This window comes from Poecilia reticulata, chromosome 7 (genome assembly GCF_904066995.2).
Source record: "Poecilia reticulata chromosome 7, P_reticulata-male-v2, whole genome shotgun sequence".
In the NCBI taxonomy this organism is placed as follows: Eukaryota; Metazoa; Chordata; class Actinopteri; order Cyprinodontiformes; family Poeciliidae; genus Poecilia; species Poecilia reticulata.
Window position 1 is genome coordinate 10,704,682 of NC_088836.1, and position 25,390 is coordinate 10,730,071.

Genomic DNA, 25,390 nt, shown 5'->3' on the forward strand with positions numbered 1-25,390 from the left:
TTTGCTAAGTTTCCTTGACGATGGACCAGGACAGACCTTGATTTTAGCTGCCTTTTAAACCTGAATACATAATATGTAAGAGGTTTTGTTTTTTTAACAACTTTTCAAACAAAAAAACCTTAAGACTGTTTCTAATAAAACACAAAATGATTATGCTAACAATTAGGCAGAAAAAAAGCCAAAATCAAAATCATATCTTGCTCCTTGGAAGCAAAACTGTGACCCAGAAAGAAATGAGAAGAACTAACTTGCACTCATCTGGGCTGGACTTTGCATCATCTGTGCACCGGTAGAATTTACCCTATAAAAAATAAGGTAGGACAGCGGGGGTTTATGTAAAATAATATTATGACACAAATTTCATGCACGACTTTGTGCTCTTGTACCTTGAAGAGCTGCACTCCGATGCAAGCAAACATGAACTGCAGCAGGGTGGTGACAATCATGATGTTGCCGATGGTTCTGATGGCCACAAATACACACTGCACCACGTGCTGCAGAGGGACCAAGTTATGAACTGTCAGTTCAAATACACAGCTGCATCAGAAACAGAGCCACAGGCATACACAGAGACACTGAGATCACAGGGAGAACCAGACACACTCATGTGGAGAAACACACAGGCGTCAGGCCTCACTGAGTGTTTGTTTTTACTTTCAGTCCTTTGGCTCTGTTGATGGCCCTGAGCGGACGGAGAACCCGCAAAACACGGAGGATCTTCACCACTGAGATGGCAGAGGACCTGCGGAGGGCGGTAAAAACACAACGAGTTGAGATAATCTGAAGTGCTACTAGGAAAATCAAGTAACCTTGTCATAATCTATTCTGATTTTCAGGGCCAACATGAGAGAAGAGACATTCATGTTCAACTTCAAGAAATATCTTCAGCTAAAACTCAAACTACTCAGGTAAACCTACTGACAACATTAGGCAAAAATGTGATTTTCTCCAAGAAAAACAAATCATTTCTGCAGAGAGATGGGAGGATACACACTGAATGCCAAAGGAGACGAGAGACACGCCAACGACCAGCAGGTCTAATAGGTTGAAGTAGTTTCTGCAGAACGCCCCTTTATGCAGGAACGCTCCGAATGCCGTCATCTAGACAAGTAAGAGAGAAAAATTACACCAAAATCTACACACAAAAACACAGCAGAGAAAACAACAGCTTGACCCAGGCTCATTTTTTAACTTAAGAAACAGTAAATATATATATGTTTAATTCTTACATATTTTAACTGCGGTTGGTTAAAGTTGTAGTTTTTATAAATAATAATTTTTTTACATATTTGTTGAAACTGTCAGTATGTCTTGACAGTATGGCTTGAGACAGATAATTCAGCTCCTCTGCTTTCTCCCTGTGCTCCCAGTACAAAATAGAAACAACCAATCAGAGCCAGGAGGCGGGTCTTAGCGGGGTCAATCATCTAGTGTGGTGCTACTCAGCCTCTCTTTCCACCGGTTACATAATCTTAATTTTCACGTACATTTAGCATATTCCACTATTTTTTTATTAGGTTTATTCCAAACTGTATGTGAAACTGAATAACTGATTTTTTTTGTCACCAGTAATGGTATTTAGTATAATCCAAATGAATGTATCGTTGATTTTTACAATTTCATAATTAATCCTGGACTAATTGCAACAATCAAGATATACCACGTTTATAAAAAGTTATGGTTTCGACACCAGTACTACAATCTAACAGCTTTAAGCTTTTTAGGGGAAGTTTTAACAAGAAGCCACATAAAAAGATCCACTCTGCTGATTTCTGCAGGTTTTTGAAGCACAGAGTGAACACAGCACAGTGTTGCTACACACTGCTGGTCAGCTGAGTGAATGAGGGACACGACACTTTACAAAAACTGAAATTTGACTATTGGAAATTGTTTCTGTTTGGGAAACTACAGTTCTGTGAAATAACATTTGCAGCCTCAAAGACTTTATTTTTGTTTTTTGATACACTGATGTGTCCCACATCATACAAATTCTATTATCAGACCGAGATAACTTCAATAAATACTAAAACAGTTTTCAAATGATGAATCCCCCCCTCCTTGTTCAATCATAAGTTAACTGTGATTAAGAGTTGGGGTCAATTCATGTATTATCTGTATTATCACTGTTTCTGTAGCAGCATTTTTTCCATAAGGTAGTCAGATCATGATGTACTTTTTTCACACTTTTGTGTAAATACTGTGAAGCCTTTGAACATAGTTAGCATACAGTGAAAATTTCATCCTGGCCCATGATTTATGCACTTTGCTAAACAAATGCATTTAAATTGAAAACATACAGATATGCATGCATGTGCAGTTCTGCACACACACACTCTGACAGACGCATGTGAGCTACAAACAATGCAAAATATTGGCACATGACAAGGAGAGCAGAAGTCCTTACATTTATTCACTACACAGGTTAATCCTAACACTGTAACACACATGTCCTCTGTTAATCTAAACAGGGAGAGCTACCTGACATGCAGCGAGAAACGAGATGGGGGACAGGACTGAACAGTAACTGTGACTACCGTAGATTATTTCTGAATCATTAAGTTTATTATCTGCAAAAATGCTAAGCAAAAAAAAAAATACATTTAATTTCTGACTCTAATATTTAGTCAGGCAGTAAAGTTACAAAAAGTTTAAAAAAAAAAAAGATAGAAAAAATGTAAAACTACCATAATTTGTGTTTGTTTGTTTTTTTTAAACGTTGAAAACTCTGTAATGTTTAATTACTAAAGCAATTTTATTCTGGAGATCTTTACTTACTTCTACACTTACAGGCACCCCTGATAAAGATGCAAGAATCCTGAAAATAAATGTATTTTCCTTTAAATATGTTCATAATTGTTAATTTTTCTTAATAATTTTTTTAATTAAATCTTAATTTGAGACAATAATTGTAAAAAATGCCACATTATTTTATTGATTTATTTCCAACAGTGGGACAATGAATGAGACTCTCAACACTGGAGAGTCTCCAGCATACACTGGAGCATATACTGGAAAATACATTTTATAATTTTGGTAGCACATCATGTCATTTTTAATCACAGTGTCTAATAACTTTTAATTAAATCTCAAATTTTCTGATATGTATTTATGAGGCAACAAAAAAACATCTTTGACCATTTTCTTTTCCATTAAAAAAATAGCTACTTGTTTAAACTTGTGCTATTGTCACAGTGATTTTGTCGTGACATTAACAGGCTAATAACTGGAAATTAGAGGTGTGCCGATCGATCGGCCACCGATCATAATCGGCCGATTTCCGTGAAAAAGTGTTTGATCTGTGATCGCCGATCCCGGTCTCTTGTTGCCGATCACACAAACTGATCACCTGCATCTCATTTCGCAGCCTGCCTGTGCAGCTGGTCAGGACACGAGGATCAGATGGCAGGTAAAGCAGCGCACAGCTACAAACACTCACCCAGATTAGCACGACGGTCAGAAAGCTAAACAAATAACCCGCAAAATTATTTAAGTCTTCGAGCTGCGATGTAAGAAGCTTTTTCTGTTCTCGCTGTTGAACCGCTGCTACGCGCTACAGGTAGTAATATTTGACAGACGGAGTTTCGCTTCCGCTCCACCTGGTAGAGACTCTAACACCGAACCTCTGCTTAAAGCTGCAGCATCTAACTTAAAATAATACATTTTACATACGTATTAAAACTTTCGTTGTTCTAACATGAGAGATAATCTCTGAAAAATTTATCGATCTCCTCTCTGTTCTGCATAATTACTCCGCTCAGTCAGAAACAGCCAATCAGAACTAGCAGTAATCAGCTAGCCGCCATGCTAACAGGAAGTTTTCATTCAGTATCTCAGGATTGTTTATTTTAATGGATCCTGTATTTGCCTTTGAATGTTAAGTTTTATACTTGAATTTTTTTGGCAATGTTGAGAGGTTTTATTTTTACTCTTTGCATTATTTAGCCTCTTCAGAGCCTTCATATGTTATCAGTCTGTTAAAGATAGTATTACCGATAGCAGTACAATTTGCACAATGCCTGTTTTGTTTAGTTTTCTTCTTGGAAAAAGTTATTAAAAACAAGTTTTTGTCCAAATTAAGGTGAATTAATGGTTCCTTTTTACACATAATGTAACCGGTAGTGTTTATGATATAAAAAAAAACAACAAAAAAAAACATGTGATTGGTATCGGTGATCGGCCCTCATGGGTGATCGGTATCGGTATCGGCAGGAAAAAACCTGATCGGCACATCTCTACTGGAAATGCAACAAGAAAAGCCAACATATTGAGCTATCACAGCGAGGTCGGTGTGAGGAAGACAAATGAATTTCTAGAACTGCAGCAAAAAAAAATCTTGCAGTCACCAAGTCTCTATTGCTATTAATTTAGCTCAGTGATTTTGTTCACATCTTAATCAGGGGTGCTAATAATTGTGGACAGCGCTGTGGCTAGAAACGTTGGCCATGAAGCAAAACGTGTTTCTGACAGACAAGGAAAAACAAAACTGACATAAAACGTGTCGTAGTGTTGGGACGACAAAACGAGCAGGCAGCCATTACTTTCCTAACATTTAAAAACATTTTTTTTTAAAAACGACGAGAGGAAGACATTTGCAGCAAGCTGAAAGGTGCTGTTAAGGCGCCACGATAGTCGCCGTTGTTTACCTTAATAAGGATCTCAAATGTAAACATACTAGTGAAGACATAGTCTGCATAGCCTAGGATCTGAGAAGGCAATCAGAGTGACATAAGCACGCAGGGTTACTGAAGCTCTACCCAACACAGCACAGCACAGCACACACAGGACATTTACCTTCAACAGGATCTCAACAGTAAAGATTGCGGTGAAAGCATAGTCAAAATAACCAAGTATCTGCAAAAAGCAATGCACAAGTTCAAGTCATTGCAGGTTAACACACAAAGTGGTCTATTAAACACTTGTTGCTGCAAGATAATGTTGTTTAGACACATACAAAACAGAAGCAAATATCCACAGAGTGAAGCTGAACTGGGTAACATCTGAATGTAGAAGCTGTTTTTATGATCAATCACTTCATCAGTCGTAGTGTAAAAGGATAAAGCTTGGAGGTGGCGGTTTGATTTTAGTTCCCGTCTGGAGTTATTGCTGGGAGGAAAGGTCTGTGCAGTAATTTCAGGAGAGACAGATTTATTTTCTCCAATGCAGAGCACAGAAAGCCCAGTGTTATTTATGATGTGTTCCTGTCCCAAACCACCAAATCTGAGGCCTGACAGCTCCTCGGACAGTCCGTCATCGGCTAATGATACCCGTCAGGTCCAATCACTCCTCACTGGCCTCCCTGTTCTGGCTTCCTGTCATTTTGAGGATCAAATTAAATTCTTGTTTTTAAGGATTTTAAAGCCACTATATCTATCAAATTATTTACACTATCCAACTATTTTCTTTATACTTATATTTTTCATCCTTGTTTAGAAAATAAAAATAACATCTGCATGTTTGGGGTTTGTCAGCTTCCAGCCAGAAACTCCACATTACCTTTGCTGCACTAGCAGGTGGTGATGATATTTACTAGTTACTCTTGCAACGATTATATCTTTTCATTCATCTTTTTTTTCCCCGTTATGATGTTTCTGTTATTCTCGGAGAGCTTTCACATTTTCAACCACTATTAATCAAGGGCAGGAAAAAGTCTGTTCAATGAGCAACTTTGCCCTGCAAAGTATGAATTCATGACTGTGGATATTTAATAGCTAACTAATGATTGTAGTCCTACGATATTTTGATAATGTTCAAAACTGCTAATATTTCCCTGAAGGTTCCGGTTATCATTGGGATCATGCCACATTCAGGATCACCAAGCGCAGCTTGCTGCGGTTTTGTGGAATACAAAAACCATCACTGACTGAAATTCAGAAGTGACCTCATTCAGTTTAATAAAGAAGGAAGAATATTGGAAAAAAATTAGATTATTTAGACATTTACAAGACGAGGAAACTGGCCATGTACATTGTTTTGAGAATATTAAACATATTTTTGCTTTTACTGAAGGAGAGATCTAACAAGTTAATGCCAGTCTTCTCAACTGAAGCATTCATGTCAATGTAATAAACAACAGTCTAAGGTCGGGCTTCATCCCCGGCTGTGCTGGTAAAGTCCTACTGGAAAAGACTCTTCATTAGCTACGGTTAGCATATCAAGCTTCCCTCACACAGGTTAATGTGGCTTTACGTACAATGTTGCGAGCGGAGAAGTTGCGGATCGGGTCCTCGGCCGCCAGGGAAACGGAGCTCAGCATGATGAAGACCAGGATGAGGTTGGTGAAGATCTGATGGTTGATGAGCTTATGGCAGAGCACACGAAACCTGCAGAAACAGAGGAGAGACAGAGGGAGAAAAATATCAGATTGCTACATTTAAGTTTTATTTTTCTCTGTAGCATCTAAAAATGATTGATTTCAGATATTTTGTTGTTTTTTTATTTTTTTCTTTGAACAGAGAAAGTGCCTGTTCTGATTCAAAACTCACGGGTTGGTGCTGCTGAAGATGAAAAACGCACTGCCCTCCGGGATGGGTGGCGTCTTCTCCTTCATGGTGAGTTCAGAGAGCCGCTGGGGCCGGGGGCCCGGTGGGGCTTCAGGGAGGTTCCCATTATCACCATCATCTTCATCATCACCTGTAAAACAGTAGCTCAGTATCATAATGCTTCCTATTGTTTGCACCATAGTAAAACTGCCTAACTAAAAAATATAAACATGTTTAATCATAAAAGTAAATATCTAGATTATTTCTTTACTTTATTGACTGTATTGCTGATAAATTCTATAAAAAGAAAAGAAAATCTGCATCTTTTTCCCTTTTTTTTTCCTTTCCCTGTTTTTTCTTCCTCAATTTAATTGTTTTCCCTTTTATGTGCTTTATTGATTACAAACATTTATTTGATTTTCGTCATTTCATTCCCTCACAATAGTTTCATTATATATTTTCTCAGTTTCCTCTTCCTTTATCTTATATTTCCTGGTGCATTTTGTCAAATAGGTATAATAGAAGTCACATGTGTAAGGAATACCAGTGGATAAATCCTTTGAAAGTACATTAAAAACTATAAATTCATTTTTGTTTAAACTTGATTAAAGTGACATTTAAGAAACAAGGTTTTTCACCTGGTGAGCCGACGGTCGTGTATGATTCTTTGTCCCCCTCTAGCAAGGCCTCCGTTGGCGTCTAGAAGATGTTTAGGGTACAGTTATTTTTATTTTTTTTACAGATTTCTTAATACAAAAAAGAAAAAATATCTAACACTAAGAGAATAGTGTGAGGATTCAGTCGTCTAAATTATGTATGAGGGCTCAAGCTAATTTCCATTTTACCGTTGTTTTCCCATCTTCTGTTATTTCAATCCTCTTCTTCTCTGTGTTTGAGTCCCTGTTGGCAATGAATAGATGGAAATTTAAAAAGAACTGTCAAATGAAGTAAAATATGTCAAATGGAAGCTTGGTGAACCATACTTTGTACTATTCTTTCTCTTTTTGGCCTCCTCTTCCTCTTTCTGCGCTGTGTTGAGGCTCTCTGCATCAGCCAGGTTATCAACAGCGATGGCCAAGAACACATTCAGCAGGATGTCTGATCAAGTAAGTTACGGAAAAAACAAAAACACTTACCAACATTTAAAAAATAAAATAAAAATCTCCACAAGCTTCACGGAAACGTATCAGTTCAGTTAAATTAGCTTTTTTTTTCAATTGGGTAAAGTTGTAATTTCAGCTAAATAAATGTGACCGAATATAAAAACATGCCACACTTATCAGATTTACATTTGTAAGATATTCAACAATCATGCGTCATTGTCCTTCCACCTCACAGTTATGCTTTGCTTTGAGTTGGTCTGTCACAGTAAGCCCTGATTTAAAACAATTTGTGTTAATGTTCAAACTCAAAAAACTGATTTGGTATGATTAGTGTTTCAAGGCACTGTCTGGGTGATGTGAGTGTGTGATTGCATTGTGTAGGATACAGTTTCCACAGATGAAGAGGATGATGAAGTAAATGCAGACCACCATGCCAGAGGAAGCCGGACCGCCGTACGCCATGATGCCGTCGTACATCACGGTGTTCCAGTCCTCGCCTGTCAGGATCTGGCGAACGACGTGAAAAATATCAGGAGAAAAAACCCTGAAGCACCTGATTCTGGTCGAACCGCATTATTTGCAGTAATGAACGTCATACAATGCCACAGACTGCAATACTTTAACCCGAGTGAATCATAAGACATGCTTGATAAAAAGTGATAAAACCCTCGGTTCGTCTCTGATTCTCACAAACACAAACCTGAAACACGGTGAGGAGGGCCTGGGGGAAATTATCAAATGTGCTTCTTTTGGTCACCGTCTCATCAAAGTTGAATTTGCCCCCAAAGAGTTGCATGCCCAGCAGGGAGAAGATAATGATGAAGAGGAAGAGCAGCAGCAGCAGGGAGGCGATGGACTTCATGGAGTTGAGCAAAGAGGCCACCAGGTTACTAAGAGACGCCCAGTGACTGAAGAGACAGAGAGAGAATTTAACTCTCCTTCTTTCTTTTTCTCCTTTTTTCATTCTCTGTTCCTTTTTTCTTATAGAGAAAAATAAAGTTTAGTAAATGGGGAAGAAATAGCAGTTTGTGTCTTCAATCTTAGTCTCTTTTCATAGCTCCATTTCCCGTTTGTTTATTTTAATTATTATTATTTCTGCTTTTATTTGTGCAGCAGACTTTAGCCTTCATGACATGAACAAACATTAGCGTAAAATATGCTCACCGCGTAACTTTGAAGATCCTGAGGAGGCGTACGCAGCGCAAAACTGAGATCCCCAGCGGAGACATGATGGCTAACTCCACCAGGATGGTCTCCACGATTCCTCCACACACCACAAAACAGTCAAAGCGGTTGAACAGCGACACGAAGTAGGCCTGGAGCCCCAAACTGTACATCTTCACGAGCATCTCCAGAGTGAACAAGGCCAAAAGAACCTTGTTGGCTACATCTGGAGCAGAGAGAGAGAGAAAAAAAGGAATGCTTTTATATAAATATAACGGTTGTAGTATATTGAAAGTACAGCAAACAGAATGTAAAAAGTAAAACAGACACCTTGTACTTCTGTTAGCCATTCGGGCTGGTTGTAGTGCTCTGACGCGATGGTGAGGGTGTTGAGGAACACCAGGATGATGACGAGCCAATAAAACGTCACGGACTTCACGGCTGCCCGGCACTTCCTGCGGCAGAAGCGGTTCCACCGTCGCCACTGCCGACTGACAAGAGAATCGGTTTGAAATATTTTCTCCATCAGCTTAGAAAATCTAAAGGGAAACGTTACGATCTGCGTCACATGCAAAAGGATCATTTGTTGGAATAAAGGAAGTCTGTCACGGTAAATACGAGTGGATCAAAACCGATCAGGAGCAGACGGCTGGATTTTAGGTCAACACGGAACAGCGCTGGATCGCTGGAGGCATCAGGGAAAGAAACGTACGGATGAAAACAGCAGGGATCAGAATGATTCAAATACGTGACCAGAACCGATCATACACGATGAGAAGAAGAGCATAGCTGCCATGCAGCACCACAGCACAATACTAACCTGCACTTTGATTTAGTTATTTTCTGACTGGTGGAAATAGAAGACAAGACATTTTTTTTTAAAAATAAAAATGGGAAGCACTGTAAATCTCTAAAACCCGACTCAGGAGTCGAATCATCAGCTCATGTCAGTGTGACTTGATTTCCAACCGACTGATGCTGCGTTTCAGAACTTGCTACCTTGGTGACCGATTTCCTTCTAAAGGGAAACTTCTGCATCAGCTGTGAGCTACTTGATGAAAAACTGATAACTGACTTCTGGTGTGATGTGTCAAACTCACCACAGCGGTCCACAGCACAGAGATTTGCCCTCTTCTCCATTATGGTTGTCTGTGGTCGCCGACTCTGTCTCACTCGTGGGCATGCTGGCTGCAGAGTCACACACACGCACATACAAATGTGAAAAAAAAGAACTGCATGAAAGCATTTACAAGTTTAACAAGACTTACAATTTTATTTCATCAACATTTTTTTTTTAAATAAAGCGTATTTTCTTTTTGGCATTAATTCCTTCCTGGCTTAGCTGAGCGATAGGCTTAAAATATCTACTTTTTTTCAGATCCATGTCTTCTCCCAAAACCAACATAAAATGAAACATTAGTAGCAAAAAAAACTGAGAAACACCAATTTCATTTTAGATGTTGCAAGTTTCTTTCTTGCATCTTCTCTGCATTTTCCATACATAGAAAATGCAAAACTGTAAAACAATCATAAGATTGCGTGTGGTATGCGGAGCCAGTATTGTGGTGTCTCTAATGGCCGTAAATTATTTGAAAAAAAGGGGGGAAAAAGCTAAACTATATGTGTGACGTCCAACCTAGAAATGTATCTAATTTAGAATAGAATAAACTGACTGTTATCAATTACTATTGATCATTATCAAATCAGATTAGCAGATTTTCAGAGACAGATGCTCTATATCAGTTTATCACAAATTAGGCTGATCTCTAATTCCCCGGAATTGCATCAGAGTAGAAAAGTTATTGTTGCAGAAAATCTATTTTAAATTAAATTATCTGCATGGAAAAAGTCAGAACAAATGCATCAGAGTGAAATAAGCTCATTAGGATCCAAACATCTGAACGTCTAAACACACTGTTGAAATGTAATGCTTTATTATATTTCTATTTATTAAATGATATATTGCGATATATGGTCTCTGCACTGCAGTAAGTGTTGGTTTTAACAGACATGGGATCAAAACATTTATAAAACACTGAAAATGGAGTGATTCATGCATGCAGAAAAAACAACCTTACTGATAAATAATGAACATGTTCGATATGATGATGTATGATGAGCTACCTCTACACTGACACTTCTGATTGAACCCAAGAAAAATACAATTTGATAAGTAAAATCTTGGGGCAACATTCCAAAGAATACACATTTATACCCATATAAAAAAAATCTCATGCTAAATGTTTTTTTTTTTCAACAAAATCACCACTAAGTGGCCCATTTTCTCTTAGAAACTCTTCAAAACAGGGAAATCAGAAGAAAATGCATTTGAGATAAGGAAGTTGTGTGTTGAATCCTTATTAGCCAGGAAAGAACATAACTCCAGTTGTAATTGCAGTAAATTGTTCTGTTTCAAATAATCATATTATAATTGCTGAACCTATTTGAAAACTATTACACTTCTGACTGCGTATTCAAAACCAATACGACGGCTTTTATCTGGCTTTTATTGTAGCTTGTACAATAGTTGTAGAAGAGTTTACTTTAGAAGATTATACACCTCTAAACAGACATTTGTTTTGCATCTTGTAGTTTAAAATCACTTCAGTTAATTTCTTTTATTTGCTTTTTTTGCTTAAAATATATTCTTCTCACACCAGAAACTGACTTTAGCATTAAAGAAAATTATTATAGATGATAATAAAGATGAGGATGATGATGGTGGTAGGGACCATGCACAATAAAGAAACAAAGTGCACAAAGCATGCAGCAAACCAAGCCCATCAATGCAAAGACACTCTTCAGGACGAAGGTGAAATGTCCTCATGAACACGACGCACAGGGGACAGATGAAGTCTTCCCGACGCTCCCGCGCTCGAGTGCACACAAATACATTTACCCTGTGTCTCTGTGGACTGAGAGAACCAGCCAAACTTTCCTTTCTTCTTCTCAGTGAGGTCAGCCAGCGTGACCCCTTGGTGTTATCAACATGCAGTTCACACAGCCAGACAGCAGAGGAAGCAGTGAGTCAACACAAAGCAGAACAAGAGAGAGGAATGAACAGCGAGAGGCAACTTCAGAACAAACCACTGATGCAGCTACAGTATCCAGAAAATCACTGATAAACTACAAAGAATATATATCCATCCATCCATCCATTTTCTTACGCCCTTGTCCCTCAGTGGGGTGGGGAGGGTTGCTGGTCAAAAAATATATATTTATGGTTTAAATTTGTCCATAGGGTGGAGTATAATGAAGATAATGACATTCCTTTACCAGTAACTGATCCACGGGTTGTTATTTATGAGATTGTTAGTTATTAAATAGTATTAGCTATAATGAAAGTCAATAAACCTGACTAGTCAGATCTCTCTTCTCCCGATTTCTGGACACAATAACCACATATTACATTCTAAGACTGAGGATGATTAGCTGTAAACAAAACTTAAGTGAGAATGTGAAATACAGGAGTTAGGGAAGTAAACAGTTGTTAAAAACAAAGATGTGTGGCAACACATGGGAGGAAGAGGGGAGGAAAAGAGGGAACATCTGATGTTAGCGGCATTCTACAGGCAGTATTTACAAGAAACACACACACACACACTGCAGGAATCAAGGAGAGAACGTTAGTGTGTTATCACCTTAAACAACAACAGCAGTAGCAGCAGCAGCAGCAACAGCAGTGGTAAAAGCAGTGCAGATACTGGAGAACATGAACACTGACGGGTGCATGTGAACTGACAGCAAGGCGCTGAAGGGCCATCAGTGCACAGAAGATGAGATTTTATGATTTTTTTGCAAAAAAAAAAGGATGATTCCTGCGCCATCCCAAGTTTATTATGTAACCGCATAATTACTGATTATATAATCAGGGCTCTTCCTTCATCTGTCTTTCAGATGTCAACAAAAAAAAAGAAAAAGTAAAAATTACAAATGTGAAATTATCCAAACTTAAGGTTTTAGACGTGTTTTTGAATCCTCCAATTTAAACTTGTTGAGTGGTGAATTGATGGTGAAAATTCACAAGCATTCAGTCACTTTGAAAGACTGAGGAAATAAAATGATGCCACAGTTCGGGTCAGATTCCCTCAGCTGAAACACACGGAGCAAACAGCAATCAAAACCATCCGGGTAACTCACGGTTGCGCTTGCCCTCCTCGTCCCCCTCCTCCTCATTCTCGGGGTCGATGTCCTCGGCTTGCGTGATCCAGTCCAGGTAGCCCTTAAGGTCCTCCTCCAGTTGCTGCTTCTCGCGCAGCTTCTGGAAGTCGCCGCGAGCTTTGGCCTTTTCACGCTCTTTGGAAAACTCTCTGCAAGGAGGAAAAAGAGATGACACATGCGCCTGATTCAGATTAAGGAAGGTTTTTTTTTGTTTGTTTTTTTTTCTCACTTTTCTGTCTGAAAGCTGGAAAGTAAAAATGTAAACGTACCCACTCAACACTCCCAAGACCAAGTTCAGAACAAAGAAGGATCCGAAGATGACCAGACTGACAAAGTAGACCCATGGCAGCTCGAAGCCCATCGCATCGTTCATCTGTATTGGAAATTGTTTAATCAATGTTAGCTCACTTAGCAAAATCTGTGCTTGAGATAAAAAAAATTTTTAAAAATGAAATAAGTAAAAATACTGATTTGGGATGATGTGTTATGATCTGTAGCTGTTTAAATTTCTGTGTTTCCAGTTTTGATCATTTCCTTATTATTTTTTGAGATCTGGCTTCAGTTTATTCCTCTGTGTTGTTTCTGTTGTGCCGTTTCCTTTGTACATTATTTTAATGTTGGTGCTCCTTTGTTTATGTTGGTTACAGGTTTTCATATCATTATATTATATTTTAAAGGCATCTCATATTATTCACTGCGTAATACTCGTCCATCATTCAAATCGCTCAACTACTTACAGAGGAACGCAAAAATCCCTTCAAAATTGTAACGGGACATCAAAGATTTTTTTTAAAGTTACATAAAAGGATAAATACAAAATATAAATAAACCTATTTATATTCTATTGCAGTAGAAACATGTCACTCTAATACATTTTAGTAAAAATACAATCTTTAGTTTGATTACATTGATTTAATATTGAAATAAAAATTGCATATTAGGAAATAATTAACAGTTATTTTTTGATTGTTTTACATTTTTGATAAAAACTTACTGGCACCCCTAATGAAAAGAAATGTAGCTGTTTTATTAATCAAAATGTACTTTTTCAAATTGATCAAATAGTTTAGGAACTTTTAATCAGTGATCTATGACTCTTTTCTCTCAGGCATAAGCATGAGATTAAATAAAATCTCATTTAATTTAGTCAGTTTTCATGTCATCATATACATACAGATATGCTTTGGTCTTCATAACTCAGCAAACTGCTTCCAGAAACCATCTACTCACCATAAAGCCTTTGCTTATGAAGCCATTGTTTTATTTTACACTATAAAATATGTATTTTTTAATTAATGCAAGTCACAGTTAAAAAAATGTTTTGCGATTTATAGTTCTAAAAGAAAAATTAGAAATTGGAATGAGCAGGTCAGAGCTTTACAGAGAATGGCAAATGATTTCTGATCAGAGCATCCCTGCTCAATACATGGAAAATTGGCTCTTTTTTTCCTTCTTCTTTTTTTTTTGTAGATGTAGATCAACTGAGTTTCTTCACAGCTTCACTCACAAAGTACCAAATGCCCGCCCACCAGGCACGAACTGTTAAAGTTGGCCAATTCAAGTAGAACAGGTCACATGGCACATGTAACATAAATTACCATCTATCCATAAATCAATTCTTTATTGTTTTAGGTTTGTCAGGCCTTCTTCTCTCCAGCAACACAACACCAACACTGAGGTGAAATTGCCATGGCAACGCATACATGGAAAGAGCTGTAAAATGTGTGGAAAGGAAGAAAACAGGACTATAGGAAAACAGCAGAGGAAGAGAAAGAGAGAAGTTCATTATTTGAGAGATGAGGGTCACCATCGGTAAATGAGTGGGAGGACTGAGATAAAGCTCATAAGTGTTTTAGCTAATTAAAAGCCATTGCTGGTTTTTGCTAATGAGAAGCTGGGAGTTTTCAAGGGCGGCTAGCTTTTTAAATCGATGACACTTGTTTATTCAAAGGAGAGCGACTGTCCAGGCTGCAGCTCTGAAAGAAATCATGTGAGTGGGACCCATGTGAGGTTGCTTAATGAGATTTTATATATGATCATGCTTTTAGTAAAAAGTCAAAAATTGGTGGCAGATTCAGACGTCTGGGTCAGTTTTGTCACATTCGATTACCCAGTAGAGAACGTCGGTCCAGCCTTCCATGGTGATACACTGGAACACGGTGAGCATGGCAAACAGGAAGTTGTCAAAGTTGGTGATGCCGTTGTTGGGGCCTTGCCAGCCCTCTCTGCAAATGGTGCCATTGACCAGGCAGCGGCGGCCGTGCCCAGAGACAGCGCACGGCGCGGGCTCCTCTTCTGCCAGGGCGCCTGGAGGCGAGAACACAGCAAACGATAGGGACAAACCAAAACTGAGTCACTGTTTTTATGTCATGATCTTTACAGCAGATGATTGGAGTTTAACGCACAGAGAAATGCAATCAGCAGGAAAAAAAACTCAATTTGATTGATATCAACCTTACATCATTGCACATCTAAATGTGTCTTAATGATTAACGTTGATTTTATTCTTAAGGTAAAAAAAAAAATAAAACATTGTTCATTTAATTCAGGCTGCTGCATGGTTTTTGATGGAAACTTCTACATATTTCTTTTTTCTGTTTCATTTTAAGCTGTTATCATTTTAGCCTCATACAAATTACATATAAAGTCATTAAGACTAACAAATTTGAGAGCAATATCAACGCTAAGTGGCACATTGACAATAATATACACCTCTGACTACGAACATATTTTACATTTTGAGTTGGGATAAAATACAACACTGTCCTGCAAAAGCACACATATTGTTCAATCTGAAAAGCTTAGTCAGTTAATATTTTCTTTTTTTAACAACTGATGCAACAACTTTATGAAAAATGCTCCCAATTAAATAAAATGGATCACATACATAAGCCCAGATACTGTTTTGACTTATTTCAACTTTCCAACAGCAAGAATCTCTCTTACTCTGCATTTTTTCTTTACATTTACACTTATCTATCTTTAAACATAACATTTCTTGAGTGATTGTGCTATTTTGTAAGCGACATTACGTCAAAGAGTGAGCTTGTTTACATAATAGCTAGATATCTGTCATTTAATCACAGGATTTAATCCACCATCTGCTGTTGTGTCCTGTTCTCAGCTGCTTGTCACCATTCACATACAAGGTGCATTATTCCATTCATTCCCAGGGATTAAATCCTGTATCTGTGGTAATCTCAGATCCACACTAGGCCTGTTTAGTGTGAAATAAAGATAGAAGCTAACAGAATAATGAAATGATGACCGGTTTACCTGATTTTATGACGAAGCAGGTGGCGTGCATCTTTCCAATGAAGAGCTCCAGGCCAATGATGGCGTAGATGATGATTACAAAGAGGACCAGCAGAGCAATGTGAAGGAGGGGAACCATGGCTTTAATTATGGAGTTTAAAACCACCTGTAAACCTGTAAACACACACATTAGTCAAAGTCTCAGCAAATCATAGCTTTTATTTATTTTCTGATCATAAACGTATGTCCTTCCTTACATTTTTGACGGTTGGACGCTGTCATTAATAAAGTTCAGGCTACAGAGAACTGTTTATAAATGATTAATCTCAGAAAAGTTTCATGTTGAAGAAAATTTTAAAAAATTATTTCAAAATTGCACATCTAATACATTTTCAACATCCAATTTACTGAATCAAACAAAATCTCAACTTTTTTCAAACACAAAAGAGTAAAAACACAACAATCCAGCAAAAGAAGTGTTGGATCTAAATTACAAAAATGATCTGTGAGTGAAATCAAAACACTAACTAAATATAAGACACACTACTGGGGACCTAATGATCATCCAAACACCAATTAGTGTGTCAACAACATGCTGTATGTAAAGCAGCTGTACACACATGAAAACTATCAGCCTGTTAAATCCTTCTAATAGCTCTCACAATGACACGATGTACACAAAAGCCCAGACGTTGTTTTCTGTGTGTAATTAAACTGCACAAACAAACCCACATAAACAAATATCAGACAAAAGCAGAGCTGAAAAATACATTTCCAGTCTAACTTTGTGTTTCCCAGCCGTCCTTTCCTGCCTCAAAGAGTCAAATGATCTGCTGCCATGGAAACTAAAATAATGCAAACAGATCAGCGCACGTGCAAATGTAAAGTCATGTGTTTTGGAAACAGAAGCAGGGAAGAAAGCACCGACTTCTTGGGTTCACGGTAGGAACTGTAGAGATGCTACGTGTGCAAATTAACTTTTTAAAAATACTATGGAAATAAATTACATTGTGGAGGTTTTGTATTTGCATTTTTTTTTTTTATTTTGGTAAGTATGTCATCTTCAATCTTTTATTGATTAAATTATTTTATTGTTGTTAATTTGTGGTCAGCAATGTGCTCCAGAAATGAAAAGTGTAACAAAGTTAGACTGACTAACCTCAGTAATATGCTTTAGTACTGTCCACCAATTCACAATAGCTCACAACAACTACAATACAATCTTTATTAAAACACCCACTGACTGTAATTTACACTGACTGTTTGCTGTACCGTGATAGCGAAGCAAACACAAGGAGGTTATACACACACACCTGAAGTCACTGATAGCACATAAATGTGTTTTTTTTTTTCTTTTTCTTTTTCTGGAAACTAAATGTCATATAGGATTAAACCTTCAAATGTTTTATGCTCAACTTTATCACAAGCTTCACATTGACTAAAGATTTCTGAATTAACTCACTGGGAACTCCGGAAACAAGGCGAAGAGGTCGAAGCACGCGAAAGGCTCTGAGGGCCTTCACGTCAAAGCCCCCTGGTTTGCCTCCAGTCTGCCCACCAGAGTCAGCATCTTTGGTTATCATTTCCAGGACAACACTGAACAACCTGGGTATAAAGTTAAATTAAATTAAATTAAACAAGGGATGGAGAGGCGAAAAGGGTCAAATGGCTAAATGATTAAAGAACATAAGTCACAAAGCAAATAACATAGCTTGGGATCATTTTTGCATTTTGTCTGTGAGCATGCACCTGCATGAGGCATACTGTGTGCACTTATGGTCAATTCATATGAGGTGTTTGATTGCTGTCAGACATTTTATTGTAATTAGAGAGAAACCTGTGAGGGAAAAAAAAAAACCTTCTAGGTTTAAAGAAAACATTTTAAGTTTTAATCTAACAGGGCCATCGATCAGTTTATTTATCTGTTATGTATGTCATTGCTTATTTACCTTTTTTGATTCACAAATCAGCTGAATTTACACTTAAATCCCACCACATGGGCCACGTGGTTTACCCACAACCTGTGTAACTCTGTTCAAAGCTGTGTGTGTGGATCTGCGTCTGTGCACATTTATGTAACTGTACATGTGCCCAACAATTGCTGCCAACTGGACAGGAATTTGTTGGAATCATAATGTACAAATAAATGTCTAAAAGGTACTTTGAAAACCACCTCTTGCTCCGGGTCTTTTGGTGTGTGTTTCTGCCAGCTTTGCATAACTAGAGATGTTTAGTTTAAACTCAGGCTGATTGAACGGAGAGAATCTGAGCTTCCGCATTGAATTTCAGGTACAGGTTGGATGTTTGGGGTTATAATTGTTTGTGTTATAGTTAAGGACGGAGTAATTTAGAGAGAATGTGCCTGCTGAAGGCTCTGTGGATAACGTATAAATGGCAGTGACCTTACCCCACAATGACGATGACAAAGTCCAACATGTTCCATCCGTTTCTGACGTAGGAGTTTTGGTGCATGACTAAGCCATAGGCAATAATCTTCAGAAATGTTTCTATTGTAAAAATGATAAGGAAGGCATATTCCACTGTTTCCTGCAGAGAGAGAAAAAAAAGGGAGAACAGGAGAAACACGGGTCAGGGTACTTTCTGAACATCAGTGTTGTTTTCATTAATAATTACAATAGAAATTATTTAGCTGACGACCCTTTTTATCATGAGGATAATGAGAAGATGACAAAACACCACATGGCTCTGTGATGACTAAAACATGACAAGACGAAAATGTTTGTGCGTAATCTGTCAAACTTCAGGAAGAGAGGAAGCAAGGAAACAAGGAAGGAAAAACGCGACAATTAGACAATGTCACAGGGAATAAAGTCTAGAAAAATAAATCTTTTCCAATCTTTTCCAAACCTAAAAATATGTAATCTAATTCAGACTCTTCCATGCATCTCAAGTTTGTGTGGAAACAACATTTTACTGTCTGACCTTCATTTTCTCATTGTCCTGTGCCTTACATTGGTGTTTGGTTTTTATTTGTGTTTTTTTTTTTTTTTATCTATTTCCCAAGTATTAACTATCTGTTTCAAACCAGAAATCAGAAAGTTAGCAAGCTGGTAGGTAAAATGCACAAAAAGACAAATGCATTGTTGATCTGAAGGACAAAAAGCCGGCACAAAGAAGCACAGTTACAGCAAAGACACTGATGACTTCAGTGACACGCACACTAACTTCACACCCACTCTCACAGGCCGAGAGTCTTGCAATGGTTTGGAGACTCAAAGCTTCTATCAGAAAGGCAATGAGCCAACAACACAAACACATTCACAGAAGGACTGGAGCTGCATCGCAGAAAGTGTTGTTCAAGTTTCAGATGCATAACCATCATTTTCTGTAGTTTAACCGGATGTCACGGGTTCACGTTCCTCTTCTGATCTAGTAACTAATTCCTGTAATGAACATCAAGATAAAGAGCCACTTCCAGATACTCCTACATCAAACCATCAGCTCTTTATTCAAAGTCATAAAGAGCAGCACTTAAATGCTAAATGGGGAGATTATTTTCAAGAAGCTGATAAGGTGTCAATTGATGACAAGACATTTTAATGGACATCGTGTTGAAATTGATTATAACCGGGTAAATACAGTTTGTCACTAAATATAACTAAATTAGGTAAAACAGCCATGAGTCCAAAGGTATAAACAGAAAAAAGAACAATTATTTGATTGAAAAAAATATTAATAATTTTTTATTAAATTATTTGATTTAATCAAATAATGGTAACACTTTATTTGAAGGGGGGGTGAATAAGACTGTCATGACATTGTCATAAACATGTCATAACACCTGTCCTGAACATGAATAAACCTTCATGAATATTTATGACTGTTGTCATAAAGTGTCATTCAGTAAATTATGACACTTTTAATACAAAGTTGACATTATTCAAAATGTCTTTGTTATGACAACTTGACATTAACCAAGAAATCATTACTGTTTAAATGTTACCTTTAATAGCATAAAGTTACCTAATTTTTAAAGTGCAATCAATAATACTTTTAGTTCTAAAAATAAATAAAAGTTAAGGGTGTATCTATCTATCCATGTTGTAGATCTGAAAGTGTTCTGGCTTAAATTGCATTATCACATCTTGTCACATCAATTCATTGTGGACTTTTGTAATAAAAGAGCATTTCAGGCACACTTTTATTTAGTCTGTATATACTCTGTGAGAGATTTTTCAACGTTTTATTTTTTTTATTTTTTTTATTATTTTCAAAGAATTTTTTTTTAAAAAGCAACAAAGTAATAATCTCCGAGAATGTGAAACATCTTTTTTTCTGTAGTGACAGCCAAAAAAAAAAAAAAGGTGCAAAACCCATTATTCATCCCTCTTTCAGTCTGGATCATTCAGAAGAACAACTCAGCAGCTGTTTAATAATTGATTTCTCATGGGTGACTGTGTGTTTGACTCCTAAACGTTTACTAGCATTAACTGAGCGTCGCGCCACTGCAGCGGCTGGGTGATGACCTGTGAAGAACAACATAATTCACACTGATAAGAGCCTCCACCGTCTGCCTCCATGCGGCTTAACGTTCTCCCTCCATCCGCTTGTTGTTTACAGAAGACTGAAATGTCCATTCTTCTGCTTGTTGAACAGCTGACGGTCAGTGCTTGTGTGTGTGTGTGTGTGTGTGCGTGCGTGCCTGCGTGTGTGTGTGTGTGTGCGTGCGTGCATGCATGCGTGTGTGTGTGTGTGCATGTATGTGCCAGTGTCTTGAATTTGTAAAGCTGTGGAGACAAATGTGACAATGCAGCTAGACTGCATTACTGCACAACTGTTTGGTTTGCATTTCGTTTTTTCCATTACTCTTGTTTCCCACTGCTGAACTAGATCAAGTGATGATGTATTTATTCAGGGGAGCGGGGGAATCCCACATTGAGAAATTGATTTTTTTTTTTTTTTTTTCCATGGGATCATGTGTACCACTACCGCTGGCATCGTGGCTGATCAGACTTTGAATGATCCCCTTCCAGCAATAGAGCAGCATTTGTCATTTTAGCCTTTACTTTAAAAGCTATTTACTGTAATTACATGCAGATAAATCAAATCCATAGAGTAAAGTATGCAAGTCACACTTTTCACCCTCAAACTTTACACTTTTAATTCTGTGACCCATCTTTTCAGGAACTGAACAAAAGAAGTAATTTGGTTTCTAACTTCTCAGCTCAGGAATCTTCATACTTTGCTGAGGGATCATTAAATCCATGGCATGGATTTTATAGGTGTAGGCAGATAGATAATAGTTTTTTTCCCCCTCTTTGTGTGTTACAAACCTCATGATGGGATTAAATTACATAACATGATATATAATATTATTAAAACCTTTACTCTTCACAACGCCATGGAGAAATCAGGATGGCAGCGTGAAAGAATCGCAGGCCTGGAGCTTTTTGGTTATGTGTTCATTTAAGCCGACGTGATGAACACATGAACAGAGAGACAGATTAACGGCGCTCCTGCTTTCTGTGCATTTCTGTTCCATGTGAACTATGCATCGACAAAAGAATGATACCCACTGTTTTTGTTTCCCGTGTCCTGGATCAGTGACGGCCGTTTCCTCTGAGGTTGTAGTAAAAATAACGTTGCCATGGAAATCAGGCTTGTCTTGTGTGTGGGCAGAGAAAGAGACTTGAAATAATCAAGTGAGAGAAACTCAAGACAACTGCCCTTAATACAGCAAACTCCTTCAGTTAAACACAAGAGCGGCTCTCCCAGTGAATGACGAGTCCTCTCATCTCTGGGATTTATTAGTCTTTTGTGGCTTCTGGTCTCATTCTGACTACAGGTTTGACAACTCTTCTTATTAAATATAGATAAAAATGGTTGGTTTTCTGGCAGACACCTGGCTTCTGTAAATTTTCACCAAGACTTTATTCTATCATAAACTGGAAGATGCTGAAACATCAACGTGTGAAATGAAGAAAGGAGCAACAACAAGCGCAAATGAGATTTGCAGCTCAACATACTGATAGGCCAAATAGCATCTGGAGCAAAGTTTGTAGTCAGGTGTGATGAAGACTCGGCTGTTTGGCCTCAATATGAATAAGTCTATGTGGAGGAGTCAAGGTGAGGCTCTTTAAACCTCGGATCGCTGTTCCATCTGTCAAGCATGGTGGCGGCAACATCATGCTGTTTTTTTTGTTGTTTTTTTATCACTAAGAAAACTACCTATAAGTTCTTCAACTTCACCTCAAATCAGCAGCTAGATGACTGAAATGTGAACACTGAAACAGGACAATGACTGCAAACATATCAGAAGAGGCTTGGGGAGAGGATAAAGCAACTTAAAGTATTATCTTCTGGAACAAAACGTAGCCAAACTCTTTTGAAGTTATATGAACTATTATAAATTACACATATTATTTCTAGTACAAAATAGATTCTCGCTGCAAATAGATGTCAGATTTTCAGATACATTCATGCCAGATGCTTGTTGATGGTTGGAAGAAGTGCGAGGTTTCTCTACAAGTTAAGTGACATTTAACCAAATAAAAATGGAAAATGCACAATGATTTCAAACTTGTGCATTCAATTGTTGCCTTCAAAATTAATTAAAGTGGCATGTTGCAAAAAGAAAATGTTCCACAATGGAAAGATAACAGTTACAATCCAAAATCAGAATGTCTTTCAGGGCAAAGAGGAAATGTCAGTTCAGTGCTCTACCTTTAAGCCTGGAGACTGCTGGTACACTGTAAACAAAAAATATCACAAAATGATGCTAGCAGAATGTTTTTGTCTTATTTTGTTTCATTGAAAATGGTAGATTATGCTGATATTATCCGTCTGTGCCATGAATTGTGGTTGAAGAATGGTGAGGATGGAAGCTGTAATGATGGTGGTTTTAATGATAAAATATAAAATACAAAAATTCAGGCAGCACAGGTGAGCAGACGGCTAGGAGCTCAGAATTGGTAGCAACTGGAATATCTAAAAAAAAAAAAAAACAGGCACAGGGGAGACACGGGCTGGCATGACAACAGGACCCGACAAGGAGCCAACAAGGAGCAGGGAACACAGGTGGGATTAAATACACAAGGGGAAATCAGGGAACTCGAGACACAGCTGGGAGCAATCAAGGGGACAACACAGAGACTCAACTGAACACAGAAACCTAAATTAACACACAGAAAAAACAAAACCTTACAGTCTGCTCTGCAGTTTCTCATGGACTCAGTTATTCTGAGCCAGACGCCACCGATAACAGAACACGACTCAGACACTAAATGAGACACAGCTTAATTAATTTAAGGCAGAACCGTGTATCCTGCGAGCTCGAAAATCCTCTGGTTTGGAGTTGGGACAAGATCGCTGGGTTGACCGAGCTGAAGCTAAAATGAACTGGAGGTTTCTGTGCACAGTCAATTCTCAACTTTACACAAGTTCTGAACTCGATACCTGCCAATCCTCTTCATATGAAATGAGTTTGAGTTTCAGTGCTGCTCGGTTCCATTACCAAATGATTTTATTGTGTTTCAGAGATATGAATGAAAGCATTTATGTTTATAAAGCTTGTGGACATATTGCACTCATACAGACGACATAAAACTGAAAGACTCTTTCATTAAAAAAACATCCACACTGAATTGAAGTGACAAGATGTGAAAATGCTATTTAAGACTTTTCTTCTTGATGTCATAACCACAATAATTTTCAGACTTAACAAGTTGAGAATTCAGCTTATTTGTTAACATTTTAAGATGTGGATTTTCAAGTAAGAGTTTCCTAAATCCATCTTTAAAATGAATAACGTTCTAGGTAATAAACTGATAACTAAAAAAACCACTTAAAATTTTCCAAAATATCTCTTGGAAATTATGGTATTACAGGGGCCTACATGAATGTTCAAAAACTGAGTTTGGTTCATTATAGACCAAGTTACAGAGAAGTATATTATTAGAGCCAAAAAAAACCACTGATATAATTTTCACTCTTTATTGTCCCTCAACACCAGGAGGACCGGTTTTTATCAGTTCGATGGAGACGGAGTTAGATGGTACGTTTCACACAGAACATCATGTGAGTGCAGCCAGAACGCAGTACGTAAACCCAGTCATTAAATCCCAAAATGGTAATTAAACTCTATCACTGTCGTCTCCAATAAAGACATGATGATAGCAGCAGTAGTGAGTTGCTTGTACTCTGCAAGTGTCACATTATGTTGTGTGAATCTTTGCAGTTTTACAAACAAGTGAATCTTTTTGCGCTCCAGCTCTTTTGACTAACTAATTATTCAAAAGAAGGTTTTATTGGACATTTTTCCTTCACTTATCTGAAGTTGCAATTACATTGTGCGTACAAATAGCTTGAGCAGTTAGAAACCTTCCTGTAATAAGATGAAGATCAACAACACTGAGAACATGGTAAAGCCGGGCCTTTCAAAATGTGTTTTTCATTTAGTTTAAATAATCCATAAAGTTATCAGCAATGTTTATGTGCACTCAAGTGTTTCTCAGCGCTAAGCTGAACAAGATAGATTTTTGTTTTTATTTTTAAATCAGATTGAAGGACAAAAGCTCTTTGGTCAACTTCAGTCCTTTCAGTTTATGTAGACGACCTTCCCTAAGATTTATGCAGACATGTGTAATGCCGTGTGGCTCTGTATTTGAATAATGAATTATGCTACAGCAATACGCCTCATTTGGAGACTTATGTAAAATGTATGAGCCGTTTTATTAAAAAACATGCCAGACAAATTCATCAGGAAAGAAAATGAGCTCAATTTAGAGGATTTCAAAGGGTTTAAGTAAAATAAACACGATACGATATGCCCAGCTTCCTCTGTGAAGAAATGATAATCAGTATCTTCATTTTGTTAAATAGATCCAATTTCATGAAATCAAACATTAAGTGACACAAATCTGAACTCCTAGATACATATAATCTGACAGCAGTGCTTTCAGAAGTAGGAAGTGTGTGAGAAAGAGTGACTGGAGGAGACAACGGTGGATGTGTTAATCGTACAGCTGCTAGTCTGCAGAATTTTATTTATTTTTATAAAATCTTATTCTCTCTAGGTTTGCAGAAGATGGCGGTGCATGAACATTTAGACTGTAACGTGAAAAACGGTCACAATGTCATTCTAAAGCAGGCCAACCAGAGATTTTTAGCCAACTCCATCCATCCATCCATCCATCCATCCATCCATCCATCCATCCATCCATCCATCCATCCATCCATCCATCCATCCATCCATCCATCCATCCATCC

The 25,390-nt window shown here is 37.7% G+C and overlaps 1 protein-coding gene across 24 annotated transcripts in view; it reads right to left on the reverse strand.

The window, feature by feature from the left end:
* cacna1db (calcium channel, voltage-dependent, L type, alpha 1D subunit, b) overlaps positions 1–25,390 on the reverse strand; it is a 76,023-nt gene that overhangs the window by 17,955 nt on the left and 32,678 nt on the right. For 10 of the 24 annotated variants that reach the window (XM_081608845.1, XM_081608841.1, XM_081608846.1 and 7 more), the window contains exons 4-26: positions 18,570–18,709; positions 17,625–17,767; positions 16,184–16,336; positions 15,018–15,214; positions 13,177–13,280; positions 12,887–13,056; positions 11,646–11,720; positions 9,847–9,934; positions 9,077–9,237; positions 8,747–8,972; positions 8,283–8,490; positions 7,969–8,089; positions 7,463–7,577; positions 7,325–7,379; positions 7,118–7,178; positions 6,483–6,630; positions 6,191–6,320; positions 4,792–4,851; positions 4,644–4,703; positions 995–1,101; positions 655–742; positions 387–494; positions 249–301 (exon numbers count right to left, since the gene is read on the reverse strand). In XM_081608845.1, coding sequence (XP_081464971.1) covers positions 249–301; positions 387–494; positions 655–742; positions 995–1,101; positions 4,644–4,703; positions 4,792–4,851; positions 6,191–6,320; positions 6,483–6,630; positions 7,118–7,178; positions 7,325–7,379; positions 7,463–7,577; positions 7,969–8,089; positions 8,283–8,490; positions 8,747–8,972; positions 9,077–9,237; positions 9,847–9,934; positions 11,646–11,720; positions 12,887–13,056; positions 13,177–13,280; positions 15,018–15,214; positions 16,184–16,336; positions 17,625–17,767; positions 18,570–18,709 — 2,771 coding nt within the window. The remainder of the gene's footprint in view (positions 1–248; positions 302–386; positions 495–654; positions 743–994; positions 1,102–4,643; positions 4,704–4,791; positions 4,852–6,190; positions 6,321–6,482; positions 6,631–7,117; positions 7,179–7,324; positions 7,380–7,462; positions 7,578–7,968; positions 8,090–8,282; positions 8,491–8,746; positions 8,973–9,076; positions 9,238–9,846; positions 9,935–11,645; positions 11,721–12,886; positions 13,057–13,176; positions 13,281–15,017; positions 15,215–16,183; positions 16,337–17,624; positions 17,768–18,569; positions 18,710–25,390) is intronic. The other 14 variants (XM_081608849.1, XM_081608847.1, XM_081608843.1 and 11 more) reach the window with 5 other exon arrangements.